The sequence below is a fragment of the Mixophyes fleayi genome, chromosome 3, assembly GCF_038048845.1.
Source record: "Mixophyes fleayi isolate aMixFle1 chromosome 3, aMixFle1.hap1, whole genome shotgun sequence".
NCBI lineage: Eukaryota > Metazoa > Chordata > Amphibia > Anura > Limnodynastidae > Mixophyes > Mixophyes fleayi.
This window is the reverse complement of record NC_134404.1, coordinates 334723608-334741937: the sequence shown is the minus strand read 5'-3', so window position 1 is coordinate 334741937 and position 18330 is coordinate 334723608. Positions and strand designations below refer to the sequence as shown.

The 18330-nt window shown below is 44.2% G+C and overlaps 1 protein-coding gene across 5 annotated transcripts in view; it reads left to right on the top strand.

Annotated features, from left to right (window-relative positions):
- SUSD4 (sushi domain containing 4) overlaps positions 1–18330 on the top strand; it is a 192383-nt gene that overhangs the window by 146781 nt on the left and 27272 nt on the right. For all 5 annotated transcript variants that reach the window (XM_075204309.1, XM_075204308.1, XM_075204310.1 and 2 more), the window contains one exon: positions 12791–12979. In XM_075204309.1, the coding sequence (XP_075060410.1) occupies positions 12791–12979 (189 nt within the window). The remainder of the gene's footprint in view (positions 1–12790; positions 12980–18330) is intronic.

The window sequence follows — 18330 nt, the reverse complement described above, 5'->3', positions numbered from 1 at the left end:
ATAGATGGATCACGTCTCATCAATGGTCTCATCACCCAGAGTACGTCTCCAGTAACCCTTCAGATTGGTGTACTACACCATGAAGAAATTTCGTTTTTAATTCTTCCAGTTACGACAAGTCCGATTGTCTTAGGCCTTCCATGGCTTCAATGTCACTCTCCCCAGATTGACTGGCGCACCCCTCAAGTTACGTCTTGGGGGTCTGAATGTCACCATCGTTGTCTCTCTCAAGTTATTCCTCTTAAAGTACAGCAATCTTCCATCTCATCTTCCTCCCCGGGACTCCCTCCTCAGTATGCTGCATTTGCCGATGTGTTTGATAAAGCTCAGTCTGAACGTCTTCCTCCTCATCGTTCTTGGGATTGTCCGATCGACCTTCTACCTGGCAAGACTCCTCCCAGGGGTCGGGTCTATCCTCTCTCGTTACCTGAAACTCAAGCCACATCTGAGTACATACAGGAGAATCTCCAGCGTGGGTTCATTCGACCTTCCACCTCTCCCGCTGGAGCTGGGTTCTTCTTCGTCAAAAAGAAGGATGGATCATTACGCCCTTGTATAGATTTTCGTGGACTCAACGCCATTACTATCAAGAATCGGTATCCCATTCCGCTGATCACTGAGCTATTTGATCGCATCAAGGGAGCTCGGATATTTACTAAGTTGGATCTTCGTGGTGCCTACAATTTAATTAGAATCCGTTCCGGTGACGAATGGAAGACCGCGTTTAACACCAGAGATGGGCATTACGAATATTTAGTAATGCCCTTCGGGCTGTGTAATGCCCCCGCGGTTTTCCAGGGTTTCATCAATGAGATCTTTCGGGACTTATTATATGTATGTGTCGTTGTCTACCTGGACGACATATTGATCTTCTCACAGGACCTGCCTTCTCATCACCAACATGTGGCAGAGGTCCTCTCCAGACTACGGAAAAACTCGTTGTTCTGTAAATTGGAAAAATGTTCATTCGAGTTACCCCAGATTCCATTCTTGGGGTATATAGTTTCCGGAGTTGGCCTGAAGATGGATCCAGACAAAGTAAATGCTGTACTACATTGGCCTCAGCCAACTACTCTTCGTGCCATCCAGCGTTTTTTAGGTTTTGCCAATTACTATAGACGCTTCATTCAAGACTTCTCATCCATTGCATCTCCCATTGTGGCCTTAACTCGGAAAGGGGCTAATACTAAGCAATGGTCATCTGAGGCTCTCCAAGCCTTTCAAATCCTCAAAGAGTCCTTCTCGTCTGCTCCCATTCTGCGACAACCTGATGTGACACTCCCCTTCTTCCTAGAAGTAGATGCCTCTAATGTGGGCTTAGGAGCTATTCTCTCCCAACGCTCGGAGCAACAAAAATTACATCCTTGTGCCTTCTACTCTCGGGGTCTTCTGCCCGCAGAGAAAAACTATACTATCGGGGACAAGGAGTTGCTGGCCATCAAAGCTGCATTAGAGGAATGGAGATACTTGTTGGAAGGAGCTCGCCATCCGGTGACGATCTTCACGGATCATAAGAACTTGTCATATTTGCAATCTGCTCAATGCTTGAACCCTCGTCAAGCAAGATGGTCTCTTTTCTTTTCCCGTTTTGAATTAATTATAACCTTCAAACCAGCTGCTAAGAACAAGAAAGCTGACGCTCTATCTCGAGCTTTTGTGACGTCCTCTGATGTAGAAGAGGTTCCCAACCATGCTATTCTAGACCCCAAATGTATTTCTCTGGCTGCTTCATCCACCAAAATGCTACCATTTGGGAAGACCCTCGTGCCTCCTACTCTGAGGAGGAAAATCCTTTCGTGGTTCCATGCCTCTCGTTTTTCTGGACACGCCGGTGAACATAAGACCTTTGAGATTCTCTCTCGTAGTTACTGGTGGCCTTCAATGAGGAGAGACGTCAAAGAGTTTATTGCTTCCTGTGATTTATGTTCTCAGTTCAAATCCTCCCGCAGAACTCCAGCAGGGTTGCTGCGACCACTACCCATTCCGTCCAAGCCTTGGACCCATATTAGTATGGATTTCGTTACTGACTTGCCACCAAGTAAGAATCACAATACTATTTGGGTAGTGGTAGACAGATTTTCGAAGATGGCCCATTTCGTCCCTCTGTCCGGTTTACCTTCCTCGTCTACTCTGGCTGAACATTTCATTAAAGAAATCTTCCGCATCCATGGATGTCCGTCTGAGATTGTGTCGGATAGAGGAGTACAATTCGTTTCCAGATTCTGGCGGGCCCTTTGTAAAACCTTGGGCATACGATTAGCACTCTCATCGTCTTACCATCCGCAATCTAACGGACAAACGGAACGAGTCAATCAAGATCTTGAGACTTTTATTAGGATGTTCTCTTCAGCCAACCAAGACAACTGGGTAGAATTGCTCCCTTGGGCTGAATTCGCCCATAACAACATGTACCATGAGTCATCATCCAAAACTCCATTCTTTGTGGTCTACGGTCACCATCCGTCTTTTCCGGAATTTCCTGCCCTCCCGCCCACCCAAGTTCCTGCTGTGGAGACTGTTTGTCAAACCTTCAAAAATATCTGGTCTCAGGTCAAAACCTGTTTAAAGAAGACATCTAACAAATATAAGTCTTTCGCAGATAAGAAGAGGCGGGCTATTCCACCACTAAAAATTGGAGATCGTGTCTGGTTATCTACCAAAAATATTCGTTTGAAGGTTCCATCTATGAAATTCGCCCCTCGTTTTATTGGTCCATATAGGATCATTCAAGTTATCAATCCAGTATGTGTTAAACTTCTTCTTCCTAAGAATCTTCGGATCTCCAATGCCTTCCATGTGTCCTTGCTCAAACCTCTTATCATCAACCGTTTCTCGACTCCTTCCTCAGCACCGCAGCCAGTTCAAGTTCATCAGGAGGAGGATTTCGAGATTACTGAGGTATTGGATGCAAAAATTTCGCGAGGAGTCCTCCGTTTCCTCGTTCATTGGAAGGGCTTTGGTCCTGAAGAGCGTTCATGGATCAAAGCTGAAGATCTTAATGCTCCTGCCCTTCTGAAGAAGTTTTATTCCAAAAATCCGGACAAGCCCGGTTCCAGGCGTTCTGTGCCCACCTTTAAAAGGGGGGGTACTGTCACTCACCGGACTGTGAGTGCTTCTTCCCGGACTATTAGGAACCGTGGACGTCCTCTATCCTGAGGGACTGCGCATGCGCAGCCCTTTCCAAACCTTCAGTGTATGTTCCTTTAACTTAATTGGCAGATCAGGCAACCTCCCTATATTAAGCACCTGTGGTCAACACCACGTTGCCTGATCTTGGAGTCTCATTCCCCATGAGTCTCTGAAGGTGTTCCTGTGTTTCCTTGTTTATTCAGCCCTGCTGATTCCTGTGGTTTCCAAACCACTTCTACCTCTGTGGTTTCCAAACCACTTCTACTACTGTGGTTCCCATACCACTTCTACCATCTACTGTATTATCGTGACTGTGAGCTGATTCCTATCCGCTGCCTCCGTGCACTACAGTCTTCTAATTACTTCACTCTACCATGTATCATTGGGACTGTTAGCTGATGCCTATCCGCTGCCTCCGTGCACTACAGGCTTCAACCACATCCACTCACCTGTTCATGATTGTGACTGCCAGCTGATTCCTATCCGCTGCCTCCGTGCACTACAGGCTTCAACCTGCAACTCGTCTGTGTTTCATCATCGTGACTGCTAGCTGATTTCTATCCGCTGCCTCCGTGCACTACAGTCTTCAACCTGCAACCCGTCTGTGTTTCATCGTGACTGTTTAGCTGATTCCTATCCGCTGCCTCCGTGCACTACAGTCTTCTAATCACTTCAACTCTACCGTGTTTCCTTGAGTCTGCTGCCACTATTGCTACCCGCTACTCTCCGTGATCAACTGTTCCAGTTCAACTCTGCTCCGGTGTCCCATCGTTACTGCACCTGCTGGTTGCTATTGGTTACCTCCTTGTTCCCGCAGAGACCCGCTGCTGTTACTTCTCAGCGCTACTCATCCATCTACTGCTGATCCGCTCTCCACGCCTTCCTGTGTTCCCTGCTGGTCTACCTACCTGTGCGCTGCACCTGCTAGACCCCCGCTTCACCCATCCAGGGACTTGTATCCTGCTGGCCTCCTGCCCTTCAGGTATCTCTGCACTCCTGTCTGACTGCCTTCTCCTGAACCACGGTATGCATACTTCCCATTGACTGTGCTGTGTATTGCATACCTTGCTGGACTGTGTTGGTTCTCCTCTGGAGTGTACTATCCGCTGAGTCTATTGCCATCATTGACTGTGTTGGTTCTCCTCAGGAGTGTACTATCTGCTGACTCTACTGCCATCATTGACTGTGTTATCTCATGCCGGATTACTTCAAGAGACTTTCTATATTGGCAGTGTTGTTCAGTCATTTATACATTTATATTGTGCATATTACTGTGGATCAAAGTCAAGGTGCCCGTGTATATATTGTGTTGCAGTCTCTCCCCGTGCACCTCCTCACATATATATTCAGTGGTACAACTTGCTAGTGGCAGACCACTGACTCCTGTTTACAGTTTCACCTGTTCCAGTATCCTCTCACATAGCAGTGGTACAACTTGCTAACGCAGACCACTGACTCCCCGGATACCTCCACTTGGATTCCATTCCTTCACTCAGACAGCGGTACAACTTGCTATCCGCAGACCGCTGACTCTCATCACCTCCTCGTTTCTGTTGGACATTCCTCCTCACTATAGCAGTGGTACAACTTGCTACCGCAGACCACTGACTACCTTCACGTGTCCTTTGTCCATACAGTTCCTCGTGTATTACTACCTCCATATTGCCAGTGCTGCTAGTCATAGACTTTCCTGAGCATCTCATCATCTGCTATTTCCTGTTCCGTGATCACCCTGCTACCAGAGTACCATATTACCACCTATACTGCTCTGGTAAGCCTATCATCTGGTGATCCCTGGGTAAAGACTCCTAGTGCCCGTGACAAACATACATTTGCAAATGTCTGCAACTAAGACTTTTGCATTTTTATCTACAGTAGAAATAGCAGATTTGGCTATAGCAGTGTGCTGGGGGATCTCTCTGTGTGTTTGTTCCTTTCAGGATAACCCCACCCTTTCAAGCACCTGCTATAGCCTATAAATTGATTGAGCAACTTCCACTTCTTTATTTCAATTGTAAAAACAGTAAACTCTTCCACCATCCTAGTAATTGTCACAAATTATTGGCAGAGCTGAAGGCTATTTGCTGGTATTGATGTTGCTAAACAAAGAGGAGCAGAGTCTAACACGCCTCTGATCCTCGCCAGGGACCTCCGCAAGGGAGTTTGGGTTTTGCTGTGAGAGATGTGCAGATCGCGGCGCTCCAAGTTAGCCACCAGCAAAGCAAATGGTGAACAAGTTTAGTTGTGCGGAGCAGGGTCGAACCAGGCGGCAAATAAGGTACCGAAGGAGCAAACAGAAGCAAAGTCAGGGAGCCAGAGGTCAAACCAGAATTAGCAGTTAAGCCAAGGGGTAATCCAAAAGCAGGGTCAGAGGAAGCCGGGTCAGAGTCCAAGTAGGAGCATAGGAGACCTAGATACTCTGGCATCTACCTAGTGTCAGAGGCAGGTTTAAATAGAGGAGCCAGCACCCTGATTGGTGGCGGTGGGATCGGCGGTGAGAGCACCTTAGAAACGCCCCGTTGCCTAGCAACGGAGACGCAAACGATCTGCGCATGCGCACAGCCGGTGAGGCCCGAACGGAACAAGGAGGGCGTCCGTCCCTGGCACAGATGGTGAGAGTGGGGACGATGCCTGACAGTAATATTTTAAAAGAAGAGTTAACCCTAATACAATTGAAAATACTCTTTCTCTTAAATGGTGTACACATTCTATTGTAACAGTACAGTATGACACTTAGGGACAAATAAGACCCCTTAGGCTGGGCACACACTACAGAAAATTTCTCCCGCTGTGTTTTCTATAACGATTTTACCAACCACTGATAAAAAAACATTGTTCCATCTATGAACGAGATTTTTAGTTTGGCTTAAAAATCAAATTAAATTATTTGATGGGCTTTGAAACAATAATTGCTCATTGTTGTATTGTACACACTAATGCAATATCGGGCGCAGAAATCCTGCGCAGAAAAACCGTTAATACGGTCATTTACTTGCTGGATTTCAGCTGCGAGCTGAAATCCAGCGAGAGATTACCGTATTAACGGTATTAGTTTTTCCGTGCTTGAACCCGCGGACAATTGAATACCCCCCTTAGAGTCAGAATTCAGCTGCAAAAACTTTCTGATGAGGTTACTGTCTGTGAAAAATCTTAGATACTTCCGTTACTGCCCCACTTGGGTCTTTTATGTGCATTAGCCGGGGCAGACAAACCAGCCACCATAATTGGTGTTTTCTGTAATCTGCAGAAACTTGAAAGAATTTATCTTTTTTTATACGCAATAAGATCAGCCTTATATTTCTCCATTTGACCCGCTAATGTACCTAGCCAACTCTCATTGGCGTCTGCCTTTTTGATTATAGATGTAGTGTCTCGTATTGATTTAATTCTGTTTCAGTGATATTTAGTTCCTGGCAGACTCCGAAGAAGATTAGTTTATCAAAAAGTAATCTGCACTGGAAAATTACCATAAGCAAAACTCATCTCCGCGAGCTCACATCCAGAATTCTTATATTTCAGAAACTAAATTGACTATTAGTACTCGCAGAGGGCGCCCTGACGAACGGATGAAGATTATACTGAAAAAAGGAGAATAGAAAACTCTCATTGTGAGAAAAGTTTCTTTACATGTTAAAAAAAAATATTAATTTGATGAATTTTATTAAAAGTTCTGGGATGTTGAAAATGATTCAATAAGTCAACCCATCTATTAAAAAATAATGGGAAACGTAAGACATTTATATGCACATTAACAATAAAAACTTGGATAGGTTTCCTTCTCCTTTCAAAAAATTGTACAATTACCACAAGTTTCTCACATAAAATTCATGTAATTGTTATATACTTATTATTATCCATCTTATTCTGACATCAATGCTTTCAGTTTCATAGACATATAAATGAAAGTGTAGCATAATTATGATACAGGGGCGCCTGTAGAATTGGATCCAAGTCCAATTTATTTGCATAAAATATGCATTTCCCTACTGCACATGAAAAATGCATAAGCCTAGGTCACCGTGCAGACTCTTCAGCATCTTAACAGCTAATACTCTCTACGCTTCAAGAGGCGGAACGGGTAAGGGAAGGGGCGTGTCATCGTAGGCCAAGTATAATTAAGGCGTGTTCACAAACTTGCTGCCGATCAAGACAATCTCGGTTACGCCTTTCAGGAGGCGTATCTGTTGTGGGTACTCGACCCACGGGCTAGCTGGCAAATTTAACCTGGGGACAAGACTCGCCTCAGGAGCCTATTAGGAACAGTTTAAAGGAAAAAATTATGCAGGTAGCGCAATGACCAAGGCAGCCAACTATGGGACAGGCCCTGGGGGCAAATGCCCCCTGGTTGAAGATGCATGCTGACGATGCTGATCTAAGCACTAGATTTTAGGCATGGTTCATCACCAGCAATACTTGCAGTTGTTATTATTATTATTATTATTTATTTCTAAGGCACTACAGATTCCGTAGCGCCGAATACCAAAGCAAATAACAAATATTTGCTAGCACAGGTGAGTGTAAGTAATGCTATGGGGACTCATACAGAGTGCAGCAAAAGCACAGGTGAGTGTAAGTAATGCTATGGGGACTCATACAGAGTGCAGCAAAAGACGTGAGAGGATGTACGAGGGACAGTAGACAGACGTGGGACAATAGATAGAGAGGACCCCAAGGGCTTACATTCTAAAGGCAGGGGTGGTGAGAGACAGTAGGACCAACTGGGAGAAATATTTAGATGGCAGACAAGGAAAAGGAGGTGATGAATAGATGAGTTTTGAGTGAGCGTTTGAAGGTTGGGGAAGAGTCGAGTGAGACGGGGTAGGGAGTTGCAAAGATTAGGGGCTGCATGGCAGAAGTCTTGGAGGCGAGCATGGGAGGAGGTAATGAGAGGTGAATTGAGGCGGAGCGGAGTGGCCGGTTAGGTATGTACCTCGAGGCAAGGTCAGAGATGTAAGGGGGAGAAGTGTTGGTTAGGGCTTTGTAATTGACGGTAAGGAGGTTGAACTGAATAATGAAACGGGTATGGAGTCAAATGAAGGGATTTACGCAGAGAAGAAGCGGACAAGGTGCAGTGGGAGGGGAAGATGAGCCTAGCCGTAGCATTCTGTATGGATTGAAGGTCAGAAGCGCGAGCGCGAGGGATACCAGTGAGAAGGAGGTTGCAATAGTCGAATTGAGAAATGATGAGTGAATGGACCAGGATTTTGGTTGCTTCCTGAGAGAGGAAGGGTCGGATTTTTGTAATGTTAAGGAGGCAGAATTGGCAGGATTTGGTGAGGGACTGGATATGAGGCGTAAAACTGAGGGCTGAGTTAAGTGTGACTCCAAGGCATTGGGCTTGGGTGACAGGAGAAAGGGTGATCTTGTCAACCAATAGGGAGATATTGGGAAGGATAGCAACATTGGCAGGAGAAACGATGATGAGCACGGATTTGGAGATGTTGAGTTTCAGGAAGCGCTGTGACATCCAGGTAGTTACAGCAGAGAGACAGCTAGATACCTGGGTTAGGACGGCAGGAGAGAGGTCAGGGGAGGAAAGATAGATTTGCGTGTCATCAGCATAGAGGTGGAATTGGAGGCCAAATGATTGAATGAGTTCACCAAGAGAGGTGGTGTAGAGATAGAAGAGCAGAGTTCCATGGACAGAGCCTTGTGGGACTGCCAATACAAAGGGGAAGAAGGGGGAGGAAAAGTCAGCAGCAGACACGCTAAAAAAGCGGCCAGAGAGGTAGGAGGCAAACCTGGAGAGAGTTGTTTTGAGAAAACCTATGGAGTGAAGGGTGGTGAAAAGAAGAGAATGATCAACAGTGTCAAAAGCAGAGAGGTCGAAGAGTACGAGAAGGGAGAAGTGACCATTGGACTTAGCTGACAGTAAGTCATTTGTAACTTTAGTGAGTGCAGTTTCAGTTGAGTAAATGGGACGGAAGCCAGAAAAAGAGAAGGTCAAAAAGAGAGTGGGAAGAGAGGAAGTGGGTCAGATGATTGAAGACAAGTCGTTGGAGAATTTTAGAAGCAAAGGGAAGCAGAGATGGGGCGATAGTTGGAGAGAGGATGGGTCAAGGGAAGGTTTCTTGAGAACAAGAGAGATGAAAGAATGCTTGAAGGCCGAGGGGAAGATACCAGTGGAGGGAGAGAGATTAAAGAGATGAGCAAGGTGACAACAAGCAATGGAAGAGAGGGAGCGGAGGAACTTGGAGGGGACAGGATCGAGAGGACAGGTTGTAGAAGAAGAGGAGGAGAGAGGATCTCAGGCACAGTTACAGGAGGGTGTTGCAGAGTGGGTGATAGAGAGGACAGGTGGTGGGAGGCAAGTCTGACGAGAACAGATATCATTGTGTATAGAGTCAATTTTGTCTTTGAGGTAGGTGGCAAAGTCAAGAGCAGTGATGGACAAGGGTGGAGGAGGTGGGTGAGGACGTAGTAGAGAATTAATGGCAGCAAATAGGTGTCTGGGTTTATTAGGAAGGAGATGAGGGACGAGGTTTGTTTGGCAAGAGAGAGGGCAGTATAGTAGGAGGAAAGGATGAATTTATAGTAGGTGAAGTCAGCAATGTTGTGGGATTTTCTGAATTGGCATTCAGAGGAGAGGAAGCACCTTTGGAGGAGATGAGTAAGAGGGGAGTGCCAGGGTTGGGGTTTAGATTGGCAGGGACAAAGGGGGGGTGGCGGGGGCTGCAGTATCAAGGGCAACAGAGAGCGTGGAGTTGTAAAGAGAGACAGCAGCGTTGGGACATGATAGGGAAGAAATGGGAGCAAGTAAGGGTTCAAGAGAGGACGCAAAAATGGTGGGGTCAATGCTGTTGATGGGATGCAGCGTGCGAGTGACTTTAGGTGGGAGAGGTGGGGGCAAGGGGGAAAGAGAAAGTAAATTATTGATGAAAAGATTACAATCTAATCTCACAAAAATATTGCTGCGAGGAAAGACAAGCCTTGTATAAGGAGTAAATATTAAATCATGTATGAAATCTCAGGTTTTAAGAAACCAAAGGTAAGAAGAACCTGTCACGACTGATAGTGGGTGTATGACTGATAGTGGGTACCTGCTGTTGTTGGCGCAACTCAGAGGAAGGCGCGGAGTCTAACGTGCCCCTGGTATTCACCAGGAACCCCCGCAAGGAAGTATGGACTCCGCTGCAGGGACACGCAGGTCGCGGTCCTTCCTAGAGTCCACAGCGAGATACAAGGGGGTGTCAGACAGGCCGGTTCAGCAACGTTCAGGTAGAGGAGGTACAAAGGGAAATCCAGAAGAATGGTGAGGCAAGCCGAGTCGGTAACTTTCAGGGAGCGCAGTACAAAGGCAGAATCCAGATAGGGGTGGTCAAACGGTCCGGGTCAAAAGGGTCACAAGCAGCACGAGGAATGTCAGGAACAATACAGCAACTGGTACACACAAACGCTGGAGACAGGAAGACCTGATACTCTGGCACTGATTAGAGGACAGGAAGAGGTTTAAATAGTGTGGGGATCCAATCAGCATCAGCGCTGCAGCGCTGTCATGCCTGCCGCCGGGAATCACATAGCGTCCCGTTGCCTAGCAACGGGGCGCGTCATACTGCTAGGAGATGGATGGCAGGGGGGGATCCGGAAGTGACGCGTCTGGTTGCATAGCAACCAGACGCGCGGTCAGGCAGTCAGGCGGCCGTGCAGACGGCACCTGACAGAACCTTTGATACTTCCTTGGTTGCCACCTGACCTGTATTTCAACTGTCCAGGCAATAAACTGTGCTTGGGTCTGGCAATAGTATCATCATCATCATCATCATCATCTATTTATATAGCGCCACTAATTCCGCAGCGCTGTACAGAGAACTCACTCACATCAGTCCCTGCCCCATTGGAGCTTACAGTGTAAATTCCCTAACATACACACACACACACAGACCGGGAAAGACTAGAAACATACAAACTGCTATATTATTTGCAATAATTTTGTGATGTCCCCAAGTTCTTTTTGTCACCCAGAGGTAGGCAAGACTCCCAAATAATCTGAACACTTTTAATGGGTTGACATTTATTATGGGGAAACAAGGGAAGAAATTTGGAATAGGTAATTTTGATATCACAATAATTGACTATACATGCAATTCTCTACAATATTGATGAATAAATTATCCTAAAAAAGATCAGTATACTGTAAGCACTGTTCAATAAGTCACTATATGGCATTAATAATCTTATGTACTACTATGATCTGGGCTAAGGGACCTTTTTATCGAACAGAATGTTTTCACCAGAGATAGGTCTCCTATCTAACCCATGACTCTGAGCTATTTTTTTTAATTACCTAGAATCGGTCATAGCAAAATATGGCCATGGCACCCTATTGCTGGTTAAATCACAGTTCATTTATTCCTGTCTCTCTCGTTGTGTTGTGAGTTTTCTATAAATCGTGAACGTGTCCTTTTCACTAGAGACCATAAACTTGCATGATAAAGAAATCAATATTACAGTCATTACATTTTAACTGGTTACTGTTTACAATAACACATAAGCGGCTGTTTCTTTATTGTGGTACATATTTGCAAACATTGCAAAACGAAGGACTCTCTGTTATTCAGTTTGTGCGCGGACATAAATCCCAGGGTCAAGAATCCGATGTCTTATTGAGTACTGTTCGGAATGTTTATACAGATGTATACAGAGGAAGACAAATGACGGTAGAGTTATTGATCCAGAAATAGCTCTGCCAAGAATCTATTAGATAACTATTACCCTGTTGTTTGGCTTGCCCTGGATCAATATTAGTTTACAAAAGAGCTACAGCAAGCATGGGGTCATATGAATGTTTGATATAGCGTATAGGGGGGGGGGGGGGGGTCTGTGTGCTAGAAAATTCAACTTAGTTTATTTCAGTAGATATATTAGAAAAATATGACTTGAAATACTGTGCAGCATAGAACATGAATTAATGTTTCAATGTATCTCACTTTGCACTAATACATATGTTTAGATTGTATTATTTTCTTGTTCTAAATGGGATTCTTTTACAACCCCGATGTCACTGTTGTAATTATTATGTAAATGTAGTGTTTCCCAGTAGCTAAATCTCTTCATATACACAAGAAACAATCACACCAAAAGGTCTATTTATTAATATGTGTCAATAGGGCTGATGTTCATGCGCATTCAAACTCAAAGGCCAGACTGGGTATTTCACTTATTAACTCATTAATTGACTATAACTAAATAAATATATATATATATATATTGTAAAAATTAGATTCAGATGTTTAAAAATAAATGTTTGAAAAATATTGACCTCTGAAATAATGCTTTATTCTAAGAATAAAGCATTTTTTTATTCATTAACTAATGTTATCACCATCCTGAGACGGCAATGATAGAAGAAGGATCGCATCTTACGCATGCTTTGCACGGGGAAACTTTCGCCTGTGAAACACCCGTATTTAAGTTGGTTCTGCCCACACAATGGCGTTGTGGGTAGGTGACTCAGAACCAAGTACCATACTTCCCCCCAATAGGCCCAATTTCAGGGTGTGTGTCTCCTTAGGGAACAGGGGCGTGGTTTAGAAAGGTTGGGGGTGTGGTTAAGTTTGCCCCAATTTTCCAACTGCGATTGTTAATTGAAATACTTCCATATTAAATAAACTTGTATTTTAGATATATGTTGCCTACAACTCCATTTTTATTTCCTCTACAGGCTGTTTGAGGCCGCTGGTTCTTCCCCACAGTTATGTGAATATCTCAGACTTTGACTCCTCCTTTCCCGTGGGCCGAGTGGTGTCTTTTCAGTGTTTTCCCGGATACAAGCTGGAGGGAGCAGATTATCTGGAGTGTATGTACAACCTCATCTGGTCGGATGAACCTCCGAGGTGCCTTGATGTGGAAGGTAAATTCACTGGTATTTTAACCTTTACAATATTAACTCATAATCTGTGATGCATAAAAATAGATCCAGATGATCTTTTTTTTGCAAAATTTATGTAAGGACATTTCTGAAACCTGATCTACAGGTAACTGCAGGAAACGACATAACAACCAATCAGAAATCAGTTTGAAAATGAATACACACATCTGATTGGTTACTATAGACAGCGTTACCTTTTTCTATAAAGCATCCTGTAGAACCGTTTTTATAAATCTCAGAGGGGTATACTTATTATTAGGGGAAAACCTTAACTCCTGTGGAAATTGACTGTTAGTTTTTGTTTCACTTAATTTATTAAATGGGTTAACGTCGGAGTCAGCGCTGATTTCTCTCAAATTTATCAAGCGGTGAAAAGGTTAGCTAGGATATTTCTGGTAACAGTTGAGGGCTATGGGGCAGTGGTAGTTACCGCTCTGCTTAGGACCATGTACCTGGACTATCACAGTGGCCAGCAGCAAGGTGTCTCTGGAAGTAATATAATGTTCAGTGCTGGCAGCCATGGTTAACGCCATCTACAGATAAGGATACAAGAGTCCTAAGGTCTGTTTATTCCAGGTTTTTCTTTTTTTTACAGGTGCCAGCGCGCCCTGAATGCCAGGGCAAGCTGGTGTTTGTTGTACTACAACTGCCAGCATGCTCTTGCAGCCATGGGTATGCTGGTGCTTTTAGTTCTACAAGGGCCTGCACACTCTTAACATTTTAGGCACGTCAGGCCTTGCTGATACCTGTAGTTCACCAACAAAAAAACTTTGATCTATTTTTAACCATCTCATGACCCCACACCAACACACCAGGGTGCGGGAAGAGCCCTAGTGCCTTCAGCATGGGCTGTTGTTTCCTAGGGAAGGGGGAACCACATTTTCTTTTGCAGGCCCTATTTCCCTAGGGAATTCAGCCCCATGTGAATGGTCTAGGGCGGATTAACAGTATGACAGTGGGGCCGACAATGCGGGTTTCCCTGCTGTAGGGTCACCAGCCCCACCTGTCATAGCCTAGTGCTGATAGTGGCTTTTTCGGTGGCACCCCACGCTGTTTGTCCTCCCAGATTTGGCCGCTACCGGCCTAGGCTAAGAGTGCTGGTGGTGGTAGCGCTATGATGATGACGGCCATCTCTCCCTCATTATGACACGCTTACAGCTTATTATATCAAATGCTGTTCACATATGTAGTGTAATACTCTGAGTCACTTCTACCTTTGCAGTTTTTATGTAAATTGGTTCTAACTCTACATCCGGCCCAAAGGATCTATTGGGCAAATATAACCCTAACCTACTGTATGTATATACTCTGTAGCCCTTATCTGTCCTGAAGACCCCGCCACCTATACCAGGCCGGCTGTACCGAGTCCTCTGTCTGCGGCCCACCCCCTCTGCTACACTGTGGGCAGCACAGTGACTCAGTGGTTAGCACTTCTGCCTCACAGCACTGGGGCCATGAGTTCAGTTCCCGACCATGGCCTTATCTGTGTGGAGTTTGTATGTTCTCCCAGTGTTTGCGTGGGTTTCCTCCGGGTGTTCCGGTTTCCTCCCACACTCCAAAAACATACTGGTAGGTTAATTGGCTGCTATCATAAAATTGACCCTAGTCTCTCTGTCTGTCTGTGTGTATGTTAGGGGATTTAGACTGTAAGCTCCAATGGGGCAGGGACTGATGTGAATGAGTTCTCTGTACAGCGCTGCGGAATTAGTGGCGCTATATAAATAACTGATGATGATTTCTCACATCATTGGGTTTCAACGCAGTAGCTCGAAAATCTATTCTGTAAATGTAACCCCTAACAAACAAACCTCCTTGGTTTTGCACCAGTGCCCCTGAATGGTCCGCTAAGACTCTTTAAAGTTGTATGCCTGCTCTGCTCTCTCAGAAAACACCTCTGCAAGCTAGATCCGCGTCTAGGGGTAAATGATGAAGAGATGCACTGTGCAAAACTGTAATCCTCACATCTAAGTCCAGTCTCCTATATTTCATTATAACAACTTTGAATACAATTCACTTTATATGTGTTACTCAAAATATTGCCCGGATTATCTTCATGACTGGCTTAAATGAATGATGAGAGTGAGGGGGACATTCAGATCTTTATTGCTTGAGGCAATTGTGTGTGTGTGAAAAAAGTTTTCTTGCATTGCTGGGAGTTGGGGAACACACTCCCCTGCCCGGACATCACAACTGTTCCCAATACACGAGATCCAAAATCCTTCCCGCTCTGATTAAAACTTAACTTTGCCCTTTGTTAATGGCCTACAGTATATTATTGTAATTGATGTATGTATGTTATAGGGTTAAATTAAATTTAGTGTAATTTAAAGGATGAAAACAAATTGCTCTCACATGTATATCTCACCATATGGTTATTAAACAAACAACTTGTTTTTGCAACTACAGTATTTAAATCTCACATTAGACAAACAAATATACTGTAGATATGTTACAAGCGGTGACATCTGTTGTGTCAAGTGGTTAGGATTGATCCCCAGACTGATTTTTTATGCTGTGTTTACATGTTTTACAAGACCGGGAAATGTAATTATTGTTTTGTCACGCACAAAAAAATCCTTTTGTTGAAAATTGTTTCTGATATTAGAGCAAATACAGATTAACAAGGTTATATGTATTAAACGTCAAATGACTATCACCCAAATTTTTTTTTAGTTTCTTACCTACTTTTTAATAAGCTAAATGATGTCCATTCCTATAATGCTACCTCTATATATAGCTTCCAAGCCTCGAGAATCCGGAATCACATGAACGTTGTCTAGTTGTAGATATTGGACTGTTATATCCAGGGCTTTTTTTTCTCATAGAACGCTCAGAACGGCGTTCCGGCTCCTTCATTCCACGGGTTTTCAAAGTTTAATTAACTTTTCAACATTTTATTTTTTTCTCTGCGGTGCTGCTACATTATTGTGTTATTGTTTTATATACACCACACATGTGATACTATTTGATGTTTTGTGATATTTTGAGATATATTCCTTATTGTCACATTTACCATATTACAATATGTGGTGTTATTTTTATAGTATATATTGATTGATGCATTCATGTATTCTTTTTTAATAAATTTGTTTGATGTACTTTTCTACATGCCGGTTTGAATACTTGATATAATACTCATCTTTGTCCCTGGTGGTAAATTGCGCTAGTTTTCTTTTTGTATATTTACTTGTTGTGGGTGAGACCTTGCCCATTTCCAGCTGCATTTATTTCCGCTAGGTTATTAATAGAATTTAACATTGCAGCGCCTGAATATATATTTTTTTGGTGCTGCTACAGTGCACCACCGCACCTTAGTGTGTGTCCTGCTTCCGGCTCCGGCAGCGTTGTGACATCACGACGCCGCCAGTGAGAGGAGCCGCGATCAAGCAGAGAAGCGAGAAAAGAAGCATAGAAGGTAAGTACAGACTACAGAACGTGTGGGAGGGGGCGCAGAAAGAGAGGGCTAAAGAAAACGAGGGGGAACAGAAAGAGTGGGCTACAGAAAAACAAGGGGGGTAGAAAGAGGGCTACAGAAAAATGAGGGGGCAGAAAGAAAGGGCTACAGAAAAACGAGGGGGGTAGAAAGAGGGCTACAGAAAAATGAGGGGGCAGAAAGAGAGGGCTACAGAAAAATGAGGGGGCAGAAAGAGAGGGCTACAGAAAAATGAGGGGGGTAGAAAGAGGGCTACAGAAAAATGAGGGGGGTAGAAAGAGGGCTACAGAAAAATGAGGGGGCAGAAAGAGGGCTACAGAAAAACGAGGGGGGCAGAAAGAGAGGGTTACAGAAAAACAAGGGAGGGCAGAAAGAGAGGGCTACAGAAAACAAGGGGGGACAGAAAGAGTGGGCTACAGAAAAACAAGGGGGGTAGAAAGAGGGCTACAGAAAAACGAGGGGGCAGAAAGCGAGGGCTACAGAAATACTAGGGGGGCAGAAAGAGGGCTACAGAAAAACGAGGGGGCAGAATTAGTGCTCTGCATATGTGCCTATATAATTGTAGCGCTGGTACCCTATGTGGCCTGTAGATTAACTATCCAGGTTCAGCTATTCACTGGAAACAGCTAGGAACGCTAGACAAGCTCCAGAATAGGTTCTAAATTATGTAACAGTAGAGGTCAATGAGATATAAGTTGGGTAGATATAAGGAGGGCTACAGAAAAATGATGGGGGCAGAAAGAGAGGGTTACAGAAAAACAAGGGGGGGCAGAAAGAGAGGGCTACAGAAAAACAAGGGGGGGGCAGAAAGAGAGGGCTACAGAAAAACGAGGGGGGCAGAAAGAGAGGGCTACAGAAAAACGAGGGGGGCAGAAAGAGAGGGCTACAGAAAAACGAGGGGGCAGAAAGAGAGGGCTACAGAAAAACAAGGGGGCAGAAAGAGAGGACTACAGAAAAACTAGGGGGCAGAAAGAGAGGGCTACACAAAACGAGGTGAGTTCCGGCACCTTTTTTCTTACAAAAAAAGCACTGGTTATATCAATACTTTAGGGTAATGTCACACCAGTAATTAAAGCACTGACATATAGCACTAAATGGAGTCTCAGATTTAGCAATTGTAAAATGTACAAACACTGGTTCAGAGACTTCATTCATTAATATATATCAGGCAGAACATGGCATTGCCTCTGACCTGTTCCTTGTCTCTGGTCACCACGTCTCACTCTGGCCTACAAGACATCTCCCGTGCCCCTGCCCACTCATGTAATACCATACCGTGCCCTATCATACTCTCCCTCAGCCCAAGTCTTCAAAAAATACTTCACAATGTAGCCATTAAGCCCGATCCAACATGTTCAAACTGGCTCAAACATAGTCCGACCTGGTCACCTTGCTCGAATTTTGTTTACATTTTTAGTGTTATTCATGGTTGAGAATTTATTGGGAATTTTGGAACTTTATGACCTGAGTAAGAACCACTCTAAAACAATATAAAGCATCGGTATACATAAGATAAGAATTAGTGCTCTGCATATGTGCCTATATAATTGTAGCCCTGGTACCCTATGTGGCCTGTAGATTAACTATCCAGGTTCAGCTGTTCACTGGAAACAGCGAGGAACGCTAGACAAGCTCCAGAATAGGTGCTAAATTATGTAACAGTAGAGGTCAATGAGATATAAGTTGGGTGGTTGTAAAGTTGAATCTGTGTGGGCTGACAACAGTCATGTTTTGCACACCCTTTCTTAAAATAATTATATCTTAGGGTCCAGAGCTAATACTGAGTCTAAATACAATAAATAATAATAAAATCATTCAAATTGGATTTGAAAGACTCCTTCAACCAGGGAATTAATTGGCAAACATTGACTTATAGGGCCTGAGTCAATAAGCAAAGTAA